The sequence below is a fragment of the Vigna angularis genome, chromosome 1 (genome assembly GCF_016808095.1).
Source record: "Vigna angularis cultivar LongXiaoDou No.4 chromosome 1, ASM1680809v1, whole genome shotgun sequence".
NCBI lineage: Eukaryota > Viridiplantae > Streptophyta > Magnoliopsida > Fabales > Fabaceae > Vigna > Vigna angularis.
In genome coordinates, this window is record NC_068970.1 from 36,573,888 (window position 1) to 36,599,834 (window position 25,947).

At 35.0% G+C, this 25,947-nt stretch overlaps 2 protein-coding genes across 3 annotated transcripts; one reads left to right on the forward strand and one right to left on the reverse strand.

Moving 5' to 3' along the window:
• The first annotated feature begins 8,509 nt into the window (after nucleotides 1-8,509).
• On the forward strand, nucleotides 8,510-20,553 carry LOC108346703 (uncharacterized). Of its 2 annotated transcripts, XM_017585762.2 has the most exons (9): nucleotides 8,510-8,673; nucleotides 8,771-8,893; nucleotides 8,975-9,172; nucleotides 9,659-9,737; nucleotides 10,493-10,638; nucleotides 15,898-16,011; nucleotides 16,870-17,001; nucleotides 20,088-20,201; nucleotides 20,300-20,553. In XM_017585762.2, exons 1-9 carry the CDS (start codon nucleotides 8,620-8,622, stop codon nucleotides 20,348-20,350), a joined length of 1,011 nt encoding a protein of 336 aa, XP_017441251.1. In that variant the 5' UTR covers nucleotides 8,510-8,619; the 3' UTR covers nucleotides 20,351-20,553. The 2 variants fall into 2 exon arrangements, with proteins under 2 accessions (XP_017441251.1, XP_052732923.1); XM_052876963.1 differs by lacking the exon at nucleotides 15,898-16,011 and having other exon boundaries at nucleotides 8,518-8,673.
• A 1,353-nt stretch (nucleotides 20,554-21,906) lies between these two features.
• On the reverse strand, nucleotides 21,907-24,686 carry LOC108331027 (APO protein 2, chloroplastic). The gene is made up of 3 exons (XM_017565642.2): nucleotides 24,291-24,686; nucleotides 23,762-24,111; nucleotides 21,907-22,821 (listed from the first exon to the last, which is right to left on the reverse strand). The coding sequence occupies exons 1-3, from the start codon at nucleotides 24,423-24,425 to the stop codon at nucleotides 21,996-21,998; spliced, it is 1,311 nt and encodes a 436-aa protein (XP_017421131.1). The 5' UTR covers nucleotides 24,426-24,686; the 3' UTR covers nucleotides 21,907-21,995.
• Between the last annotated feature and the right edge of the window lie 1,261 nt (nucleotides 24,687-25,947).

Consider the following 25,947-nt stretch of genomic DNA (forward strand, 5'->3'; position numbering starts at 1 on the left):
CAACCGGAAATCGCGACGGGACGACGATCCAAAAAAGAAAATGGGTTTTGAAAAGAGATTTTGGAGTCGCCACCATAGTTTATTCTGAAAAACTACGGAAAAACCATAAAATGATAAGACACGGTTCACGAAAACTAGATTTTGGATTCGGGAGTTGGTTACGCGTAAGGAAGGTATCAACACCCTACAACCCCTGCCCGAACGCAGTACCTTTAATTAGATGCGTGAAAATGATGTGGTTTACAAAATGTTTAACTATCCCCTAAAATAAAACACTAAAGAAACAAAATATATTTTTTAGATTTTTGGGCCCGACAAGGATTGACCTTGCTCCTACGTATTCTTATTCAAAATGAGAAATCAGGGTTACGTAGTTCTTTTAGAAAGTGTGTTGGAAATTTTGTTTGGAAACTGTTTGAAAATTTGTTTTGAAATGATTTTGGATAATAGGGAAGTGAACCTGACAAGGACTAGCCTTGCTCCTACGTATCTCCACTTTTGATGGAGAATCAAGGATCACGTAGTTCTAGCTGAGAGATTGTTTGTTGTTTGAAAATGCAGATGTTTTTAGTTTTTTAAGATTTTATGTTTTTTTTGGTATTTTTTTATAAAAGAAAGAGAAAAGGTTTTTAGCACAAGGACGATGCGAGCGATCACACATGTGCTTAACCTTTAAAATATTTTTTTTGATATTTTTTTATAAAAGAAAGAGAAAATGTTTTTAGCACAAGGATGATGCGAACGATCACACATGTGCTTAACCTTTAAAATATTTTTTTTTGGTATTTTTCTATAAAAAAAAAGAGAAAAGATTTTTAGCATAAGGACGATGCGAGCGATCACATATGTGCTTAACCTTTAAAATATTTTCTTTTATTATTATTATTTTTTTGTAGTTTTTATGTATTTTTCATGTGTTATTAAATGGGTAGATATTTAAAAATGAAATAAAAATAAAAAATAAATAAAAAATAAATAAAAAATAAAATAAAATAAAATAAAAAGAACAAAATAACAAAGTGCAAATAAAATACAAGCAAATCTAAATACGAAACAAAAAATATGGGGTTGTGAGGTTTAGCAGATGAATGGGCTTAAGCCCAAACAGGGGGTGTGAATGGGAGATGGGTGTGTGCGAAGGGAGAATAGAGGTTTTTGTTTTAAAAAATATCTGGATCTGGCCCAAGGTTAGGGGTACAACAGTAAAGTTGGAGGTGCCAGAAACGAAATGAGCCCAATGTCCAAACCTCTCCTTTTTTGTTTGCAGAAACGAAATGAAAGTGGGTGTGAATATGAGTTGCGCCTCAACAGAAAGAAAGGAGCAGCCAACGCCGGGCCCAAGGCCTCTTTATTCAGAAACCCATTAGGGGTCTGCTCAAATCTTCTTCATTCTTCCATCTCAAAAAAAAACATGAGACCCTCTCTTCTCCCAGCCAGGAACCCCGACGAAGGGTCGTCTCCTTGCGCGCATACGGTTGCCCCCGCCAAACCGACCACCGCGAAGAGGCCCTCCGCTTGGTCCATGACGTCGCCGGCGACCCCAAGCGCCACCAGGGTCGCGGTGTCAGGTCTTCTCTCTTGCCCCCCTTTCCGTGCGCTAGAGGAGAAACTGCTTCGGTCCGACACCGGCCTCCGCTTGGGTACGTCCAGCCACCGTGAACCACGAACTGAAGACACCACCGGAGGCAGCGTCAAGGCCCTCCTCACCCTCCGATTCGGCACGTGCCATGAATCACGGCCAAGGTTGCCGCCAGTTGCCGAACCCCAAGCACCGCCTCTCAGGCCACGAGCGAAACCCTACCGTCGACGAAGCTAGCCACCATTGTTCTCGCCGGAATTCGTTTCGTCATCGACGCCACCGATGTCACGCTTCTCCCTCTCTTTTCCATCTTTTTTATTTACTGATTGGTTTGGGATTTGGTTTATTCATTCTCTGTTTTCCTACTTAGATGCTTCTGTTTACTTGGATGCTTCTGTTTACGACTTTGATGCTTTCTGGGTGCAAGTAAATGGATACGGGAATCTTTGTGTGTTGATTAGATTATGAGAAAATGATGAGTAAAGTTGAGAAATGGATTCATGGGGAAGGCGAATAGGATGCGAGAATTGGGAGTGGAAAGAAAAGGTGATTGGAAGGGTGTTGGTAGTAGCCGTGAGTGTCAAAACATGGCCACGGGTGAATCTGGATGGTGAAAGGGGTATCCGACGAGTGAATGGGGGCATCAATAGCGATTTTGAGCGATGATAGGTGTAGTGGATGATGGGTTATGTTTGTTGAGGCGGTTACGGGTGAGCGTAGTGTAGAGAATCCAAACGGTTGATGGTGGCTGGCGAGGGAAGGGGACAAAGGTTGGAGTCTCTATTGTTACTGTGGGCAGAGATTAGGAAAATGAGTAGAATGAGGATGTAAGTTGGGGAATGATAGGCTCCTGTGATGTGAGGAAATTCTGAGGAGGTGAATGCTTTGAGTGTATTGGCATGAGATCTGTTTTGCTTTATGAAAATGCGTTTGTTTGCTTTTATTTGCAGCTTTTCTGGGTGCTAAAGGGGTATGAAGTGTTGATGTTAGGGAAGTGTATGCCTATCTTTTATTGTTAGCTAAATAGATGAAATTTGTAGGCACTGAAACTGCATTTTGGGTGCATTTTTTATTAACATTGGAGGAAGGCAAGCAAACGTAACCATATATAGTGATCGAACATCAATTATTCATCTCTCAGCATACGTAAGGAAAGCATGCGTAAGGAAAGCATATCTACGAGGAGCATGACCAAAGAGCCTAGGTAAACGAAAACTTACCTTCACAATTTCAAGAAGCTTCTCCTTTTGGTTAGGAAGGCAACCGTCTCTCCTTTTTCTCCGATGCGAGGTTTCTTGCTCTCTATGTAGTGATGATCGGTGATGGTGATGAGTCCCCTGCTCTCTGAACCAATCTTCTTTTTATCACCAAAATCGTTCTCGGATGACCCAAAAGGTGAATATCATTGACAGAATGGAGGTCCTCTCTCTAGCCGTGAGGTCTCCCCCTTTGAATGAACGTGATTCCCCCCATTTTGAAAACCACCAAGCTCTTTTTCTGCTGCACTGCTTATGGGAGCTCTAGCATATCCTCTGACCTGAGATCTTCCTTTGTCTTTTTTCTTCTTTATGTTTAAATGAATCAACTGGGAAAAGCCATTCAGATATCCTTTCCCCTCTTTGATGTATGATTGCAACTCTGCATAAGAATTTTAGCAATAGGAACCAGAACTTTCTCTTGCTGTTGGAGTATTTTGAGCATTACTGTGTAATGTTGCAGTTGCTTTGTGTTGCTGGATGGTAAGCGCTGCTGCTGCTGCCGATTGTGTTGTGTTGTAGAGAAACTTAGTTGACTATGGGATTTTTTGTTTTCTTTTTCTTCTTTTTTTTTTTAAAAAAGAACTGAACAAAATATAGTAAAACAATACGAATATAGAAAATAATGTAAGACGAAACAGAATAATATATATAGTGTAACGAAAATAGATAATAAAGCAAACTTAAAAGTAAAATAATAAAATAAGATGAAAATACAAAAATAAAAGCAAACAATACAAGAAAATAACATAAAATAAGATGACATAAGAGATTTATTATTTAGTCGATTCAGACGAAATTGGGTGTTGACAGGAGACAAAGTGGAGTGTTTAAGGGTTTTCCTTAAGTCATTTGGGACTTATTTAGATTCCTAAGTTGCTACGTTATACATTTGAAAAGTTAAAAATGATTTAAGGTCTATGAAATTGAGTGTTAGTTAACATGAGTTGGATTTTCATTTGTACGATGAGTTTAAACATGGTTGGAGTTGAGGTACATACTCTTGAATAGGTTAGTTGTGGCTTAGAACCAAATGGATGGGGTAGGAGTGCCTAAGATATGCCATGTTAGTTGGGAGGGTGCAAATTCTACATAATTGTTTTCTGCAGAATTATGCAGAGTGGCTGGACGAGCCAGTGGCTTACTAGTTGAGTATTTAGAGTGTTTTGGCAGTGGGTTTTAGTGGCTAGGTGAGTTAGCTCGCTAGGATGGTGGAGCTCACTGTTTTTTGCTCTTGCTGGGCGAGTGAAGGTTGTTCGCTAAGCGATCCTATGCTCATTAGGCGCCCTAATTCTAACGCTAGGTGAGTAGGTTTAGGTCTTCGTGGCTGTTTTAATTGCTTTTTTCTTCTGTTTTTGAATATAAATGGTATGATGTGTTATATAACACTCTATGATATGGTCTAAAATATGTTATGGTATGGAATTAAGGTTTGGAAGAGTTCTAAGGAGAATTCTCAATGGTTGTATCAAAGTGTTGTTGGTATGAATGTAGCAAGCTTAGTCTTGGGATTATCTTAACACTCTAATGATCATTAATTCTCAATTAGAGATAAGTGATGCATGCGGTAAGAGTAGCAAGAGGTCCTACTCTAAGGTGCTTCTAGTATAGATGTGGAATAGACCAACCTTTGTGTGTATGATAGGGTGAAACTTAATGGCAATTGCTCTGTAGAACAGTAGAGACCACCACAAGTGCATGACCTGCCATAACTCGACATTTATACCTTATCTGGATAGTCAGAACTGCATGCCTATGATTGTTTAATTCATTTGTGGTGTGTAATATTTACGCTTTAATTATATGTATGTATGTGTTTAGATATATTAGTTTACGCTTACTTTTGTGTTGTTTGTTTGTATGTTTTGTCTTCTTTTTATAATAGTTACTTTAATGGTGTGAGTTTAGGGGATGTTAAATATGAGCAAGTACTAGTGAACGGTAGGACTAAAACGTATAATAGAAAGTATGATTTTTCACTATTATCTTCTTTTTAGTAAAGTCAATTATTAAGCTTAATTTTTTTTTTTTTTAAATTTTGGATTTTAAAATTTTTGTCTTTTTTTTTCTAACTTTTATAATGTTAAAATCAAATAATAGAAGTATTTGTAATTTTCTATTAAGGCAATTATTTCTTGTCGTGGGCAATTTTTTTTATTGGTAGAAAAACCAATAAGGTGGATTATGTTTATAGGGTGAAAAAAAAGAAGACGTACTAGAATGACATAGATGGTAAATTTGTAAAAAAAAAACTGTATACTGAAAAAAGAAATTCCTTTATTAATTTATTAATGGTATATTACCATATGAAAGAGTCCACTTTTTCGTATTAATTTTTATAATAATATAATTGCATAATACGGGTATTCCTAATTTTCTATCAAAACAACTGCTACTTTTATGGGATTTTCTATAGGTACTAAAATAAATTAAAACCCAAAAATAAAATTGTAAAAAATATATGCACTAAAATTTTTTAAAAAGGATTTTTAATAATAAATTAATAAAATATATCTTTTAATTTTACTATTAAAAATACTTGCTATGTATATGTAACATTCCAGATTATATAGAAATATATAATATAGTAAGTTCACATTTTAATATAAGAGAACACGTAGAAGTAGATTATAAGTAAAATATTAAAGTTACAATCATCCCAAAATAAGTCCTAATTTAAAATTTTAAACGCATTAGAGTATTTTAAAAAGATGGAACTTAATTTAGAAATTCCTAAACGAACTAAGCTGCAACATCATCACCATCCAGGGCCTGCTCCAGGGGTACCTCATCCATCTCTGCTCACATCTAAGTGGATGATTATTGCAAAAGAAAAACACACACAAGCAAGGGTGAGCTAGATATACAACAATCATGTTATAACAATCACATGCAACATGCAAGTAAGGACAGATATACTAGACGACACAAACATAACTTGTTGCACTTTAAACTTGACTCATCCAGACTTAGAATAATTGCCGAGCTATGATAGGTCATGCACTCGTGGTGGCCTCTACTGCTTTGTAAAGCCATTGCCAATGGGTTTCACCCTACCACACTCACGAGGTTAGTTCGTTATCACTCACCTTGAGCCATACTGGAAGTACCCAAGACTAGGACCTCCTGCTACTACTCACGACATGATTCAATCCTCTCTACTTGAGAATGATTGACAATTGTAGTTCTAGGATAACCCCCAAGACTGAGCTATCATGCAAATCATTCTAAACACTAAGGGCACCACCATGAATCTTCTCCTTGAAAATCATGGAATTACGTCCAATAATATAGGGCACCACCATGTAACCTCCCTTTGAGATCCATGGAATTACGTCCAATAACATAAGACACCACCATGTGACCTCCCTTTGAGATCCATGGAATTAAGTCCATAACATAGGGCACCACCATGTGACCTCCCTTTGAGATCCATGGTATTACGTCCATCAACCATATTGTCACTTTGAAACTTAACTCAAGACATGAACAACCAAATACCATAATATTATCACATTGAATCCAAACATATAACCTCACTGATCACACAATATCATAGATACTTTTACATCATTCTAATAGTCAAAACATAGTTCAAGGTTATCATAAAACAAGAATAAAAGAATAAAACAGGTTCTGGGAAAGTCGCTCAGCGCACCAAACTCGCTGTGCGAATAACAAAATCAGTGGGTTTTACTCACTCACATTCGCTCAGCGCACCAAGCATGTGCGCTATGCTAAACTCCATTTGCACAACGCACCAAGTCTGTGCACTATGCTAAACTGAAAATTCTGCTACACATTATCAGACTCTAAACCCTCGCATAACGCCCCAAATTCGCTATTCGAATTAAACTAGCATTTTCCAGGCAACCACCAGTCGCACAGCGTCCAAATTCGCTGTGCGAATCACCAAACAGAGAGTAACCCTCTCTAGCTATTCGCACAGCGCACCAAGTCGCTGTGCGAATGCCTTGATAGAGAGCATCTCGCCAGGGTGACTCGTTGTGCGAAACAATTCACTCAGTGAGTCTGCATAATCTGCAGAACGCAAATTCTGTAGAATTATGCAACTCACACACTCTTTACTATTTTTAGTCATTTTCCTTAACTTCTAACACCCCTAATTCGTGTTTTATACTTAATTAAACTTGTCTAATTGATCCTAAACTTTCCTACTACATTTCTAAATGAATTTCCACAACTTGAAGATCCTAAACCCAAATCTAACTCTTTGTACCTATTTGGACCACTTTGGTGACTCAAACAAGTCACAATGCACTGGTTAGGTATGCCCCAACAACCCAAAAATACTCTAGACCTCTAATGCTTAAAATCACTATCTCACTTCCTCTCAAAATGAACTAAACCCTAACAGAACACCAAGTTTCCTACTTATTCACTGATACAACAGGTTTCTCACCTCAAGCACTTCAACATAGTCATTACAACAATTAAATACATCCAAACAGTATACAAACATCACACTCCAACTCCACTGTCCCAAAGTTCAACACATGCAACTAAATCTTTCCAAGTCAAAACATAATACCAACAGTACAAAACTCAGCATACATCGCATGCAATCAATATAAAAATGTATCCTAGCTCCCCTTACCTCAGAGTTGAACTACCCAGCTCACAAGAACGCTTCTCTATAGTACCTCACACATCAAGGACCCCTTACAAACCACCACATTGATGGTAGAAAACAACTCTTAGAGCTAGAATTTGACAGAGATTTGAAGAAAAGCGTTTCTAGCTACATGCAACTAGTAGAGTCGCATGCCCTAGGTTCCAAGGCAACAGAGGAGAAAGGAAGAACTACTTACCGGTGAAAAGGAAGAAAGTGATCGGTTCAAAACGGAGCCCTCTACGATGGGAATGCTCGAACACCACCTGATCAACAATCCGATGGCTCAGTGAGAAGAGATTAAAGAGAGAAGGCAGAGATATGATAGAGAGAAGGCAGAGAAAATATGAAAACTGAGTTCTAGAAAGAGAATGAGATTTTAATACACCAAGATGTCTAAAATATGTTTTTAAATAAAAAATTTCTGATTTTATTAACTTAATTACCCTATTAACTTTCTAATTATTTTCAGGTTCTTAGAGTATATATATATATAAAATTTTTTATGATAATAAAATAATATTAAAATTATTATTATTGTTATTATTAATTATATTATAAAAATAAAAGTATATTATTTTCATAATTTTATTGTAAATCATTATTTATTTGTTTTCTAAGTAATTTTTTAATTAAAAAATAATTAAATCAATAAATGATCAAATAAAAAAGTTAAATTTAAAAAATGATTAATAAAATAATTATTTTAATTTTAAAAAATTATTTAAAAATAAAATTAGAAAATAAATATCAACACAAAAATAGAAGTTATATATATATATATATATATATATATATATATATGAGAATAAATTATATAAAATGTATAATAGAGTACTGAATTTTTTTATTGAAATTATAAAAATATAAATGATAATAAAATGTATATACTAAAAATTATTTATAACATAAATTTTATTATAGATAGTTGGATAGTTATTGTTTTTTATAATCAATGAAATAAATAATATGAATTATTTTATAAAAGTAAAATGTATACACTAAAATATTTTTTAAGGAAAACCTTGTTACGAGTACATTTGATTGAAGATTTCTCTCAAATTTACTCGAAAAAAACACATAAAGCAAGTAGAAGTGAATGTCCTCGTTATAACAAAGGCAGCGGCCACCGAGCAGGAAAGCGGCGAACAATGGCGACGGAGATGGAAGAACTCATCTCCTTTCTATCTTCTCCTTCGCCGCAGGTAAACCCTCTTACACTTGTCTTTGATTTCACTCTTTCTTCCCAAACTCCTAGTTACGGTTTCTCATGCGTGGTGGCATAATGGTTTCTCCTTTCAGATCACAAAAGCCGCCGTCGACATAGTTCGCGGCTTAACCGGTTCCGTCGAAGGCATGCAGTCCCTCGCAAATTATTCAAACTCCCTCCTACCCGCGTTGTCTCGCCTCATAACGCTTCCCAAGGTAACACGCGGGCGCATGCACTATGCTACCTGTGCTAGCTAGGTTTGTTTCTCGTAACTTAAATACGGCGTGCCGTTTCAGGAGGTTTCGGAGGCTGCGGCGGAGGCCCTGGTGAATTTGTCGCAGAATTCGAGTCTAGCCGAAGCGATGGTTCGATTGGGAATAGTGAAAACAACGATGGATGTTTTGTACAAGCCCGAGTGCGGTATTGCGCAATTGCTTGTCATGCTTTTGGTCAACCTCACTCAACTTGATGCTGGTGTCACTGCCGTGCTTCAGGTGCGTGCTTTTATTTATCTGAACACAATTTTCAAATGGGAAAAAATGTTTATGTTTCAGACTTGTTATCATTAGTTTTGTTGGTATGCTAAATATATACGATCATCATAAAAGCTATGAGCATTTGAAGTCTTGAAAGGAGCGAGTCACGTTAGGATACGATAAATGAAATTGTAGTTCTTTTTTTAAGTTAGGTTGTTTTTGGGTAACTTACTCTGATTTTACTGTAGAAAAAAGAGAGGATAAAAATGAATTCTACTTCTCCCGTGAGTGAAAACCAATTATACATTTTAACTGTTATAGAGGTTGTCTCATCTGACTTCTCAGAAATTTGGAGGACATATGTTGATTTTAGCTTATGAGAGGAGTTCAATGTATTTTACCTTTCTTCTTTTCTCCTATAAAATATTTATGATGAAGTTGATCAGAACAAGACTTGATCCGTTTTATTTTGCTGTTAATCAGTGATTTTCTTGTGATTAACAGATTGAAGATGAGAAAGTGCATGGATTGTATGTTATGAAGCTTGTTAGATCGTTTTGTAGAACCACCCATGACAGTGACGGTGAGTCCCTCTCTACTTAGGATAATTATTATGCTTAATATTTTGTGAGAAGTTTTTTCATGCCACGTGTGTCTATAGATAGTTAATCTTAAGCTATTTGGATCCTGCGATGTGTTATTGAGTTCTAAAGTTTCCTTGTAGGCTGAGGTGAGACACCTATATTAGGACTTCAGATTCAAAGATGTGGTTTCTTTTCAAATAATTATGTTGGAGATCTCACATGAGCTAAAAATATGACCAAATTATAATATATAAATGCAAGCAAACCTCACATTTTGAAATCGGTTTCGTGAGTTTGAGTCAGACTTAAAGTCTATTTTCTTATTATGATATTAGAGGTATTTAGAGTCTATCATAATTAAATTTGTTGAGCCAAGCATGTCACCTACTATTGGGTTTCTCCTACACTCAAAATGTCCAGTTCTCAATGTGAGGAAGTGTGTTTGGAATCCCATATTGACTAGAGATATGACCTAAATTATAAGATGTAGGTGGACATAATCTCACATTACTAAGTCGGTTTTGTAGTGTTAAGTTAAACTTAAAATTTCACTTTTTTAAGAAACTAAATAACAAGTATATGGACACAAAATTTGGCTGTTAAGCGGCTTGAAAAAAGTGAAACTAGAAAACTTGGCTCTCTTTTTGTAGATTCATTTTGAAATTTTTTTTGCACCTTTTACATGGCTGTTGTGATTGTTGGTAATTCTTCAGTTATTGTAATTCTGATACAGTGAAAGTGTTTTTTATACCAGATGATGCTTTTGAACATGTTGGTTCAATACTTGTTAACATATCCAAGCAGCGGGAAGGGAGGAAGCTTCTACTTGATCCAAAACGGGGTCTCTTGAAGCAGATAACCAGACAGTTTGATTCAAACAGTTCATTGAGAAAGAAAGGGGTATGCTCAATAAATACACTCAAAATGATTACTGTTTCCCAGCCTCGGGTATTGGGTGCCTTTTGAATAGTTTTATATTTAATTGAATTAGGAAGTACTTGATATTTTAATGTTCTGTTCTGATTTTTAAACTACTTTTGAAAGAAGTTTTCAATGCCTCAATGGATGATTTAGTTGCTTCCCCATGAGTTCTTTACTGATGGGGCGTACATTACTGGCACATGGACTGGTGTTACTTTTAAACTTGGTATTTGCTTATAATGGCTTAGAAATTAAATCTATAGGTGTGTATCATGTACTGTGTTGATTGTCTTGTGGTAAGTGTCTAATGTACTTTTGCTGTGTTGACTTGCAGCTTGTATTGTCTGATAGCCCACTTCTTAGTTAGTTAGTTAGATAGTGTCGGAAGTGTGCGTCTCGAGTCACGAAATTTATGATTCAGAGGGTTTATTCCAACTATTTTATATAGGATATATATGAATATATACAGATAGATGGATAGATAGACATCTTATGTTAAAACATGTTGGTGAGAGAGAATTCATCTGACTGTGAAAGAGAAACCATTCGTTATTTATTTGTAGTGATTGTAATCTCAAAAGTTTTCTATCTAACTCTTTATGGGAGAGAAAGTTATCTCGTGGTGAAATGTTTGTGAATGTAGATTGGAATTCGTTAATACTCTAACTGAACCACATTAAATCTTTTTTAAGTGCTCAATTTTTTCTTGAAGCCTTTGTTTTCTATGTATGGGGTTGTAAACTTAAGACTAAAAACAGGGAGAAATAATATTTTGGAGGGCTGAAAGGACCCCTCTAATGATCTTCTGTTTATAATGAAGAAGAGCTGATACAATTGATAATCAAAAATCAAAAGACTGTCCTAGATTCCTAGGCACAAAACTAGGTACACCTGGAAGAAGTTCCCAACACACTTCTCCTTACTTTAGACCTAATGATGATTACACTAGCTTACATAGATTTAATAGTTATTTCAACACTCCTTCTCTGGAGTATACAAATTGTATGTACCAATCTTGGGAACAAATAAACTCAATCCTAGGTCCCCATAAAGACTTGGTAACACATGTAAGTTAGTCATTTGATCTAACAAACCCAGTACATATTTCTTTTGTCAACTACTTCTGCACAAAATGGCAATCAATTTCTATATATCTAGTTCTTTCGTGAAACATTGGATTTGATGCAATGTGGATAGTAACTTGATTATTGCATTACATCTTCATAGTTTGGATTTCATAGAATTTAAGTTCTAGAAGGAACTGCTTCACCCATATAAGTTCACACATTAGTGATTCCATTGCCTTTTATTCAGCTTCGCAGTACATATTTCTTTTGTCAACAACTTCTCTTGAACAAAATGACAATCAATTTCTATATATTTAGTTCTTCCGTGAAACATTGGATTTGATGCAATGTGGATAGTAGCTTGATTATTGCATTACATCTTCATAGTCTGGATTTCATAGAATTTAAGTTCTAGAAGGATCTGCTTCACCCATATAAGTTCACACATTAGTGATGCCATTGCCTTTTATTCAGCTTCAGCAGTCGATTGGGCCACTACATCCTGTTTCTTACTTTTCCAAGAAATAATATTTCCTCTAAGGAAAACATAATACCTAGTACCTAGAGACCTGAACGCTTCCTCTATCCTCATATAACAAACCTTGTCCTTGAACCTTTTTGAGGTACCTTAGAATGCGAATGATAGCATTCAATTGGCCAACACATGAAGCTTGCATAAATTGATTGATCACTCCAACGACAAAAGATTGATCAAGCCTTGTAATAAGGTAAATCAATTTTCCAACCAGCCTCCTATATCTTTCTAGGTCAGAGAATAATTCACCTTCTTTTGTTGTTAATATTTTGATTTGGGTCCATAAGACTATCTAATGGTCTACAGTCAATCATACATGTTTCTTGTAAGATATCAAAAACATACTTCCTTTGAGAGATTACAACTCCGTCTTTTGATTGAGCTACTTCAATGCAAAAAGTATTTAAGGCTCCCAAGATCCTTATACTATTAAGTAAACACATGGAAGTAGATCCTTGGTTTGAAAAATCTTTGCACAAGTACTCCTTCAGTTAAGATATTCCAATAATATCATTTCTTATAATGACTATATCATCAACTTATACTATTAAGTAAACACATTTTCCTAGAGAGGTATGATATTAAAAGACAAAGTGATCCTTCACTATGCCTTAGCCCAAATTTTGAACAATTGAGCTGAACTTTTCAAACCAAGCATGCGGTGATTGCTTGAGGCCATATAATGAGCGACGAAATTTGTATATCATACCAGACTCCCCGTGGCCTTTAAGAAGGACTTGTTGTATGTGTTAAGAAGTGGACTTTAAGCCTAACTTAACCCCACAAAACCAACTTGTAAGATGAGGTTTACACCCACTCATGTACTCTAAATTGGCCTTATCTCTAGTCAATATGAGACTTTTAACACATCCTCGTTAAGTCGTAGTATATACATCTTGAGCATAGGACTTAACATTAATGGGTGGTCCGATAGCAAGTGAAGCAATATGTCCAGCAAACAACAAATCTCGCTAGAATAGACTTTAACAATGACTTTAATACCAAGTTAAGAAGTGGACTTTAAGCTTAACTCAACCTCACAAAATGACATACCTCCCTCATGTCGAGGTATATACATCTTGAGCATAGGATTTGACATTAATGGGTGGTTCGATAGCGGTGCTATAACAGGTGGCATAATATGCTCAACAAACAACAAATCTTGCTGTGAAGATCAAAAAGGGAGAGAAGTGGATCAACCTTAGATGTCTCAAAGAGCTTAAAGAACCCCTTTTATAATCTTCTATTTATAATTATAGAAAATGAGATACAATGGGGAGATGAAAGATCAAAAGACCAAAGACTACCCTAGACTACTAGATACAAAACTAGGTACACCTAATGCATTGCGGTGACAAAGTTCCAACGAGTGGAAGGTAGCATGTGGGTGTTACGTGCCTAGCAGTAGTGGACTTAGGTTGAGCGTATGGAGGACAACTAGCTTCTAGTACCGGCGGGGTTGGCCGTTGCTCAAAGAGGCGCTTCAGACCCGATGATCACCAACAAAAACTACGGTGGCCGACAATTGGTGGCGAAGACAGTTCTAGAGATGATAGAGACAGGTAGAGTGGGATCAACCGCTCTAATACTAACTTAGGATTAAAAAATTAATATTTTGGAGGGCTTAAAAGACCCCTCTAATGATCTTCTATTTATAATGAAGAAGAGTTGATACAATTAATAATAAAAGATCAAAAGACTGTCCTAGACCACCAGACACAAAACTAGGTACACTCAGACTTCTCCCTACTCTAGACTTAATGATAATTACACTATCTTACATAGATTTAATAATTATCCCAACACTAAACATTCTTGTATTTTCTGAATCCGTTCCAGTGAGATTGTTTAATTTCACAATAGTATTAGTTAATGAATAAAACTATTTAGCCATAAAAGAGTGTTCTTTAAATTAATCCTTGCTATTGTTTGGTTCTTGGTGATTTTCCACTTAATGAAATTGCTTATGTTGTTAAAGACATTATGTTTAGTTTATATTCATCTTTTATCTTTAGTTAGTTTGTTATTTTTTCTTATTTGTATTTTAGGCTTAGCCAATATTTGTTCTAATATAAATAGAGGACCCTATGTGTATATTAAACACAAGGGAGTTTTCACTATATTCAACTTGGTATCAGAGCATATTTTTTGATCCTTTTCTACTCTATCTTTGTTGCCGCCATTGGACGGTGGCCGCCGCCACCGGCGGCCCCTTAAAAGCCTCTTTTTCAACTTGTGTCTTTATATTTCAATGGGCAGTCCAGTTAATTGTCCTAGCCAAGTTCGTCTTTTAGAATTTAGCTTTTAGAATTCTGTTTTGTTTCTTAGCCTTGCTTGTAGTGCCTCGCCTAGCCATGCTCTTTTGGACCAGTACCTAAAATTGGTGCTTTCCCTCCTTTAATGCCCAACCATAGGCATTCTCAGTAGCTTCCAATCATTTGCAGAATTCTTGGGCTCGGGTTTGGCCATACTTCTTGTGATATAGTGCTAAGTATCACCATTGGGAATAGTCCAGCACTCCAATCTGTCTTCGGCTTTTTGATGTCATCTGTCATCCTTATGCTTTGTAAGTTGTAGTAGTTGTCATTTATTTACAAGTTTTCGAGGATAGTATGTGGTTAACACCAAAGAATTTCAACACCAAAGTCATCGATTGAAGGTTGTTCAGGGAGTCTATTTCTGTGAGATTCAAAATCTTAGTCAATAATTTTACCAACCCTTTGTCAAATTTGTTTTTGGGTGCTTTGATGAATAAAGGAGACCATTATGATCTTCCACTTTCACGATTTGTCATCGGCGCATCGTCATTTTCGTCGTTCGTCGTGAGGGGGAGTATTTTCTAGCCACTTTAAGTCCCACCAGTCAGAGATGGCAATTCCTGCAGTTTGTCCACTGTAGGCCCCATCCTTATTTGATGGCAATTTTTGTCCCTGTAGTTTGTCCACTGTAGGCCTCGTCCTTACTTGATGGCAGTTTGTCCACTGTAGGCCCATCCTTACTTGATGACAGTTTAGTCCCTGCAGTTTGGTCGCTTTCAGCCACTACAAGCCCCATCAGACAGTGATGGCAATTTAGTCCGTGTAGTTTGTCGCTCTCTACCAATGTTCATCCACTTTTATGGAAATCTCCTTTGTCAAAGTCATCCTACTTGAAGTTTCACGGTACTAGTTGAAGTTTCGCAGTTGTCCACCACTGTCCAATCCATAAGCTATTGTTAGTTGTTTGTCGACCTATGATTGCACATTTGTTTGCCGCACACACTTGAAGACAGATCATATTTTTCAAATGGAGTTTATTTATTCCAAGTTTGGTTCATATAATCTGTATGCTCAGCTTGAGGGGAGTGTTAAAGATATTATCTTTAGTTTATATTCATCTTTTATCTTTAGTTAGTTTGTTATTATTTCTTATTTGTATTTTGGGCTTAGCCCATATTTGTTTTATTATAAATAAAGGACCCTATGTGAATATTGAACCAAGGGAGTTTTCACTATATTCAATACGGTAAATGTAACATTGATTATGTTTATTTTCGGTTACTATTTCTAAAGGCTTAGCCAACATGGGTGCCTCTATGTGAGTCAAATTTTATTGCACATAACTTTGTTGTTCTGACACTTGTTGCAATATTTGGAGGTCTCTGGAACTATTCGCAACTGTTGCTTTGAGGCTGAGAGTCAGCTTCAAAATTTGCTCTTGGTATCAGAGTTTCTCTGGCCTGCGTTACTTCTTCCTGTAGCTGGCAACAAGGTTACATGATTTACCTTTTCTTACCTCAAAGCATTGTTGCATATTAAGAAATAGATTTCCTCCCACCTTACCCAATTTACTTAACTACCAAAAAAGGGAAGATAAACTATTTTCAATCAAGTAAGCTGTAGTTTACCTGATGCCTATAATTGCATCATGAAGAACTTCCTGTTTGTTTCCCGGGAAACAAGGGGACTCTGATTTGCGAAGAAAGCACAAAAAAAAAAAAAAAATGAAAAAAAATACAAAAATTGAGAAAAGTTATTTTTGTAAACTTTTCCACCTGATGAGCAGAGAAAAGCTGAGAAAGTTTAGTAAACGCAAGCATAATGGATTATCGTATCCGAGGTAAATTGATAATTATTAATATTTTATTATCTTTTATCAATTAATTATATTATATACTCTTAACTTAATATGTAATATAAAATAATAAATATTTATAAATATATTGTATTATTATAATAAAATGAATAATTAAAATAATTAGTAAAATAAATATAATATTTTGTTAATATATATTTTGTATTAAAATAATTAATTAATTAAAATTAAAATATGTTTAAAAATTAATTTAACAATTTAAACATATAAAAAAATTATTTTATCACCCACTTTTTCTTCATTTCTTTCATTTTCCACTCCCTAATCCAAATGAACCTTAATGTCTACTATGAGTCGGTCCTTCTCATTACGAGAGGAAAATATAAGCTCAGTTTTTTAAAATTCTTTATTCGTTTTATTGTGCAATAATGAGATCATTTTAATATTATATCCTTTAAGCTTCAGAGTGTACTCTTCTTGAGTATTGAACTTTATTTTTGTGTGAATTGCATTGATTAATTACTTTCTATGCAGATTTACAGTGAACAAGACAGATCGAAAATGCCACTTGAACTTGGGACCGCACTCTCAATTGATCGTGAACCTGTTAATGATCCAGAAATTCGTATTCAGGCCTTGGAAGCCATATACTTAATCATATTGCAGGTAAATTTGGACTTTTTGCTCCCTTAATTTTTCTATTTCTCATTCTTTTTTACATATTTGATCAGACTGGGTTTTGGAGAGAAATGTGTTTTGGAATTTAGCACGCGCATTATCGACACTAAACACATTATGACTCAGTATCTCTTGCAATGCTAGCAGAAAAGTATTTTTTTTCTGACTTTTGGTATATTCAATGGTTTACGATTCGATTACACACCAGAATTCTGTCATGTAATATATAATCATATTATCGGTCTACCATAAGAACTTTCTCCTTTCCCCCTGGGATGAGTGTTGGAGACGATTACTTATATATCCTTAGTTAGCAAGATGGTGAATTCATTAACTGGTTGCACCTGCAATTAGTTTATATGATGACTTAACTATGCCTTAGGGGTTTTGGCATAATTGGTAGGAATTTTTATATTTCCACTATACATTATTATTGATTTGAGTTTGAATTTGGAGCAAAGGTTTTGAGTCTTTTGACCAATGTAATGTAATAATACGTTTAACAGTTAAAATCTTTATATTCTTTTTGGAATTTCTACTGATCCATTCTAAGGGGGCTTCTTTGTGATACACTATTTATGCTGCCATGTTCTCTTTCTACCAGTCATCAACCAAACCACATCTCTATACAGTCAAAACACTAGTCTGACAGGCTTGGTGGGGGTTCAATATGTCTGGAGGAAGGAAGATTTTCTTCTCAATGCCATGATACTTCTGAGTATCTAAAAAACACTAGAAGGGGGTTGAATAGTATTAATGGAAAATCTTTTTCACAATCATCCTGATATAGCACTTTCGTCGAGTACAAGATTTTTCAAGTAGTTGTTAAACGCTCGACCTTGTAAATGATTTCAAACAATAAATTCTTTTCACGTACTATTACGAATATTCACTCCAGTGTTTGTAAGAACTTCCTTTTACTGAGCAATTGTTTAGTATGGGAAACTCTTGTATTCAAAACTAAAGTGCAACTTCAGGTTTTATAAGAGGAGCGTTGAGACAAAAGTAAACAATAAATGCACAAATATTTTTATCCTGATTCACTCCAATTGAGCTACTTCCAGTCTCCTCTATCCTTAGAGGGTTCTATTATAATCTTCAACAAGATTAAAATTGAGTATTCTCACCACTCCTGATATCCCTAGGCACTCCTAGTATCTTCTGATACGCTGCGTAGTTGAGTTTCACTCATTTCTGGTTGTGTAGTATTCTTCACCACTCCTGGTATCCCCAGTCAGCAAATATCTCCTGTTACCCTAGACTAATTGAGTTTCACCACTCCTAGTACTAGACAATCCTGATATCCTTTGATACATTGCCTAGATTTCTTAACTTGCCTGAGTTATACAAGTGTTTTAATTCTCTTCAAAATTGCAATCAACCGATTTCTTACAAGTCGTTTAGATAGTTACTCTCATAGAGAGGATGTGTTCAATACAATATAGTCTATAGACTTGCTGGGTGTTTCTCTCTTTTCTCTTACAACAATAAGCAAATATTACAATGAAGCTTGAGAGTATTGTTTGACTTCTTTTTCTCTTGGATATTCTCTTTGAGCTTGAGCTTCTCTGTGCTTTTTCTTCTAAACGCTTTTTGTAGGAATGATATTTTCGTTGTAAGCTATCATCTTGATTATTTCTTTGAAAGATCTTCTATTTAAAGGCTCTTCTCTGCCCTTTTTCTTCTAAACTCTTTTTGTAGGAATGATATTGAATCTTGTGACTTTTTTGTCTTGTTTGTGAAACAATCGTTGGTTAAAGTCAACTTATCATAGCAAGCTTGCTTTTTTAGTATTTTGCTCGAAGTAGGTTGTACTATCTTTCAAACATGACTTCTTATGAAAAGAAAATTCTGTGAATGTCTTCTTTGTCTCTAATGTTTACTTCTGATATATTTCAAATAAAGCATGTGAATGCATGTAGTAGGTTATCTGCATAGAATAGAGTAGATTGTGCATGCAGCATATATGTCTTATCTCTTATCACTTTTGTTGGTTTTGAACATTGAACATTTAATGATATTTAATGCTTGTTCAAAACAACAAAAGTGCTTTTTACATTTTCTACTGTTGAGGTAACATTTATCATTTCAGCTTTTCTTTAAGATACCAAACATTGAGTAAGAACTTCATCATTGGATGAAGTAAAGGTTTTAGCTCATAGTATCGTCTAGTCCCTTGTAAACGCTTTTTGAGATATTGCCTTTTTAAAGCTAGAGCGTTTAGAAAGCTTTGTTTTCTACTTGTGTTTGAATTTCTGTTTGAGACTATTAAAGGTTTTAGTCAAAGATATTGTCTCGATACCTTTTCATTTCTTGAGAGTTCAACTGATTACCATTGGATATAGTATAGTTTACGCGTTTAGCATAATTCTCATAGACGCTTTGACTTGTAAGTAGTTTAACATTGCGTCTGAAAGCTTTAACTTAGTTATTTTGCATTTCAAATGACGGTAAGTGTTTTTTTAAGGCTTTTCTATGTTATTGGATGATTAGGGATTTTGAGCCTAATATTTATGTCTCTGTCTATCCTATTCTTCTAAAGCATTTTCATATTCTTATCTCGTTTAATGTTATTTGATTAAACTTCAAAACATAACAGTGTTTAGACATGAGTCTTATAGACGATTTTGACTTAACAACTTCTTGTTTTGGTCTCTGGATTGATATTTGCTAGAAATCTAGAGCATTCTGTTTTGTATCCCATCCTAGTCTTTCACAGCACTTCAGGTCTACTTCTTTTGTGAGTAGTTCATTTAGGAGCTATACTCTTAACATTCCTATTCGTTATGTTGATGTTCCATATTTAAAGAGTTAAGATTCACAAAGAAGTATTGCGCTATTTACCAGGGAGCGTTAACTTATTAAGAATGTTTCTGAAAATCGTGTCAATATGTTATACTGCAGTAATTTACTTCTGAACTTTATTAATCCGTCTTTCCTAAGGGCTATTTACCCTGTAATGCGTGGCTTCGACTTGTCACCTGGTTCAGTTTTCATGTGTTTTTATGATTAGATGCGAGATATATTTCTTCTCTATGCATCAAATTTTGCTGTGAACTTCCATTGTTTTGTAGGATGCAGGTCGGAGGGCCTTTTGGTCTGTAAATGGACCTAGAATAGTACAAATCGGTTATGAAGATGAGGAAGATCCAAAGGTTATGGAAGCATACGAGCAACTGGGATCCTTGGTAAACATATGTTCTATCAATGTTGTCTCTCGAACCTTCTCATCTTTCTCTTTTAAACATATAGCTTATTATCTGCATGACTATTTTGTTTTGATCAGTTGGTTCACAGCAGCAGTGCGGAGGAACCATCCAGTGAGACCCCTCAGTAGTTATTTTGTATTTCGATCAATTGATCCTACAATATCTCTCCATAAGAATTATGTAATAGTTATGAAGGTCATTCGAATTAAATTTTCCATTTTGAGGGTTAGAGTTACCATTTTTAGAAATATGTAAATTATGAGGCTTCGAATACTGGTCAAATTTATTTACGCACAGCAGAATGAGTGAAAGATGCTCTCTTGATGCACAAGTTCAGTTTGCATATTCAGTTTCTGTGTTTCGAATTTTGAATTCTTTAAAATACAGACAGGATATAAATCCCGTTTCTTACGTATCCTGTTTCCATGGGTAATTTATAAAGTATTTATTTGGTGATTTTCGGTGTTTAAATGTTTATCTTTCATTTTGAGTTAGTTTATTTGCAAAATATTTGATAAGAATTTAAAGCAAATGATCTACGTACGTTATCAGGAGAAAAGAAAACAAAAATATGATTATATTTTAATGAACAATAATATTTCAAACCCTTCCTATTTCTTATATAAAGTGATATGTATAAAGGAGCAAAGACAATTTTAGATTTATTCATGTCTACTCACATCTTCTGCCTATTGATCTGAACAAAAAGTTGTTTTGGAATGCATCCCAAACAAACCAGTCGTTCAGAACCATTTTATCTTACGGGAAATTTTCACATTCATTAAGTACAGCATAAATGTAAATAATATCTTTTTTAAGTTGGATATGAAAATGATGATAGCTTTGTACATAACCATTTCGTTCTCGTCTCAATATCTGTTTCAATACACATTCTTCCTTTCATATCCATTTTAAATCACCAAAAATACCTTTAATATAAAAAAATTATACTAAACTTTTCTTTCGCCTTTACTTTCATAACTTATTTTCATAACTTTTCTTTTAGATTTTCTTTAAGAAGCATAAATTTTGTTTCCTTGTTAACAAAAAATTACTTTAACAATTGGATACAAATATAATCTACTAACATTTTTATGGTGAGGAATAATGTGATAAACATTTATAAAGTTATAATAAACAGAGAAAAACAATAAGTATGTAGAATTGTAGAACCCCATACACAGTTATAAAGAAATCAATTAGATTGAAACTTCCTCTTTTTCCTTCCAAAATTTATAGTAAGATAAACATTGGATTTATAACATTTTAGGAGATGAAATGGAGATTTTCAATTCCTATAATTATAAATTTATAATTTCTTTCACCGTGTTTTTAATTAAATCAGTTATTAAATTATTTCTACAAAATGATTATGTAAAGAACATTTTTTCATTAATTATAATGAAAACTAATTTAAAACATGTATACTATATAGTTCTGTGATAACCGAGTTAACTTTAAAAATTATAATTTTACAACTGCATATATAAGTAAATTAACTGTTAAACTTTTGCAAACTTTAATAAACTTATGTAAAAGTTATTCTGCCTTAGTAGTGATAGTTGCTCCTACAATAGTGGTTATTGAGAGAAATTGCAGAGATTGAATACAGAAAATGTCATCACGTTTGTCTAAATGGAAAAGATACCTTGGAAGAACTGATCAAGATGATGTGCTATATCAGTTGTTAAATGAATAAATTACCATTGCATTCAGTTTATTATAAATTACAGTATATTCAAAATATGGGTTTGTACATAATAGCAGTTCTTCTCAAACCACCATGTCAGCTTCTTTCGAAGTTGATGGGATCCCCACATCCAGCCGCATGGTTGATTTATATTGTTCTGGTAAGGCAGCACCAGCCTGAATGCAAATTTCCACTACAGCAGGTGCCTGCCCATAAAAATTCCTAAGCTCTCGATCTAGTGGCACGTTTACATCAGGAACATGCCACACAAATCTAGGTGGGATCAAATCATCCAGAACTGCAGATTGCCAACCATGCTGCCCATTACGTTGTTGGTGTTTATGTGCTCCACAGTTTTGAGCTTTGTGACCCTGGGCACCCACATGAACTTCTGGGCAATATCCACATACCCTTACCTTGTACATCCTCATCAGTCTCTTTGCACCTATTCTCATTCTTTCCCATGCTTGGAGTGTTTCCTCGGCAAGAGGGACTAGTTCATTGTCCAATGGAGCAACTGTTTCTTCATCAGGTATTTCAGCCAGTAATGGTTTTAAAGGGCCCTCAGGGACTTCATCCGGTAGTTCACTCTCATCAGCATCGATGAATTCCTTCCTCCCAATACGGATGATAGGCTTTCTTCTCCTCTTTGTGGGAAATTCTGGAATTTCAACACCAGCTTGAATGCAGAGCTCAACCACTGCTGGAATTCGAGGGATTTGGAATCTCTCATCATGAGTAATCCTCCTTCCAAGGCGATCAAAGAGGTGATAAGCTTCAATTGGTGTTAATATGTCTTCAACGTATGCATTTGACCATTCGTGGAGCCCCTTGCGGATGTTGGTCTGTGCGCCTTTACATGACTTGAATGGATGTCCAACAGGTCCTACATGGATTTCACTGCACCACCTGAATAGAATTCCAGTATTAAGACCCTAAACATTAAATTACATTTATTTGCAAGGGTGAACTGATTGTCAGTTGCGACTCTTATTAAAAAAAATATTTAGAGCACCTTTTTCTTTATTAATTATTAATCAAACTAATGATTAACTTCTTTGTAAAGTCAATTAAACAAGAGTTGCAAGGTGGTAACAGACACTTTGGAATAGCAAAAGACGCTCTGTATTTGTAAGATCAATATACCAGGGGAGGGAGGGGGAGGTGGTAGATGCGAATGATATGGATGTAAACTTTTTATCACGCGCATTAAAATATGCTAGTAAATAAAAATCACTCAGGTTAGGTTACCATTTAATACTTTGTTACTAGAAGGATATATCATTACTCTAAAATCAAAATTCAAACTTAATTTTGCGAACATTAAGACAGTTCAAATGACCTATATAGTGACTATGCTTCAACCTCAATGAACCCCCTCAATCTTGAAATTCCGGCAAGCATGATTACCATGAAAATGTCCATGCAGTAGACAAGATTATTTAGTCCTTCTATGAATCATATCAAACAATTTCATAACGGGTACAAGACTCACAAAGGTCTAAGTATACAAACTTTGCTTTCTTGAAGAAGCAGAATAAGAAACTATCAATCACCTACATGATGAAAAGTTATAGAATGTATTGGTAACATCTGATTCAAGTTCTAGATACACCAAGTTAAAAGCAGGAATGTGAAGCAACATATCAGGTTTACAATGATATGAGCATCATTTTAAACAAAGTGTCAAAGCTGGAATATCTTCTGAGGCCAGAGGCAACATTGAACTCTGTATTAGTGCATTCACTCAATCAGAACAAAAGCATGAAACTTAAATTTGTTAACCAGCATTAAAATTAGCTCCACATTAACCAAAAGCATGGTAGAGAATATGAAGACAGATAATTACCCACAAGCATGCACAGGAACTACTTTGAGCAGCTTCTTCAGATTGTTAATCAAAGTGATCCTAGCATTATACACATTATACGCAGTCGGTATAAGGTTCTTCACTAGCAACCCATTCTTAGGGGCGGACATAGGTTTTCTAGGCTCATCTTTCATCTTCTTCATCCTCTCCCTAGCTGCTCGTCGTAGCTCTAAAATGGGAACTGGAAAAGGTTTCTTCACTCTTCTCGAATACTGCCGTGGAAAATCAGCATTTTGCGGCACTTCATTCCTGACAGTAAGCACATATTGACAAAACCTCTCTGGTCGCATTCTAATCATCACAGGAACTCTAAGCATACTGCTACCATACTGTTCAAGAAAGTCAGAATGAAATAACAATCATGGCACAACAACAATAATCATAAAGCATGAGTGTTGTAAAGGACATTCAACGGTTAAAACTTAAAGCCAGGCTACAAAATACGAAGAACTATTTAACGAAATTCAGAAACTTGATGCCAGAATTTGATCCAAAAAGCTTCATATACCTGGAGAGAATGGAGTGAACTAAGGGAAGATAAAGGGTTAGCCTTGAGAAAATGAGAATCTCTTGGAGCTGCCGTAGTTATTCCCTTGGCACTGGGAACTGACACAATTATATTCATAGTGATTCCTGAAGCCATTGAAAATGATTACTCTCTCTCAAAAAAGAAGTTACATTTGAGGTGCATACAGGGCAGAGAGGGAAACGGATCAACAAGCGTCACTTCAGTAATTTCACAAACACACAGTGAACACAACAAAGCCAAACGATGTCTTTCCCTTGGACCCAATTTCAGGCACCTAACCAAAGAACCCCATCCAGAAGCTTCTTATCCTCAACAATACACAGAAGCAGTGGAAAACAATTTTCGACTTTCTTTTCAATACCAAATCTTTTCTTTAACCCTAATAACATCTTATTTTCACAAATAAAATAACACATTCTTTCCTTGTGGAGAAGTATGTGGGGGAATCAATTTCTTAACTCGATTTTTTCTTTGTTTTTTTTAAGAAATCAGGCACCATTTTTTTTTCGTAATCGGTTTTAAAACTAAGTTTTGACCTATCTTTTTTAATTATTTATTTTATTTTAGGATGAAATATGATTTTAGTTTTTATATTTATATTAAAATTAAAATTCGTCTTTTTCTAAAAGTTTATATAAAATTCATTCTTATATTTCAGTAATGCATGAAATATATTTTCTAAAACTAATGACCTTTTTTAGGTGACAGTGTCTAATAATCATACTCATAAGATTAAAAAGTCATGATATATGAATGAGACTAGTAGAAAAGACCAAAGTCAGAGTTACAAAATTTGACTAGAGTCTCTAATGTAAAGGAGATATTTTGAGCAGTTAAAAACCTCTCATCTATCCTTCTAATAATACAAACGATCGCTTAATCAAATAGTAGATTTCGGAGGTCAATGTACCATTAAATAGTAAAAGTAATGGCACAAGAAAAATATTGGAGGAACTGGTGGACTACACTTAAAACAAACTTTGCATTTTGAGTTCAAAACATCCAACCATCAAACTGAGTATGTGATATTCATTGTTGGACTCACTCTAATTGAAGACATGACTGCAAAGAATATCCAAATGGCGAAGTGATTCTAATTAATGATAGGACACATGACCAAAGAGTTCCAAGTTACAAATCCTTTGTTGTTTAAGTACTATCATAAGGTAACAAATATATTAGCTAAATTTGACATATTTGACGAGAGAGCACAACATAAGAGTAAACATGTTAGTAAAGCTTGCAAGCACAAGAATAGATGCCAACACTCATGTGTCATCCAACAAACAATATAGGGCCTTAGTGTTAATTATGTCTAATGCTTATCGATTAAAGAAGAAAAATCAAGGATAACCCCATAATAAAGTAAGTCCCTTGAAAATGGAGAATGTTTTCCATATGAAGAGAAGATTATGTGGAAAAGTGTTCTTGATCTATAATTGCTCACAAAGATTTGTTCCAAAGAAGTTATTCGAAACTTCTCTTAAAGTGCCTTACCAAAGGCCAATCAACATATGTCCTGGATGAACTTCAACGCGAGGTCTACACACTTTAAATTTTATTTTAATTGAAGTTGTTTGAAAAGTGTACTCGTTTCTCATTCATTTTTTTTTTTCATTAAAAGGGCTTTAGCTAA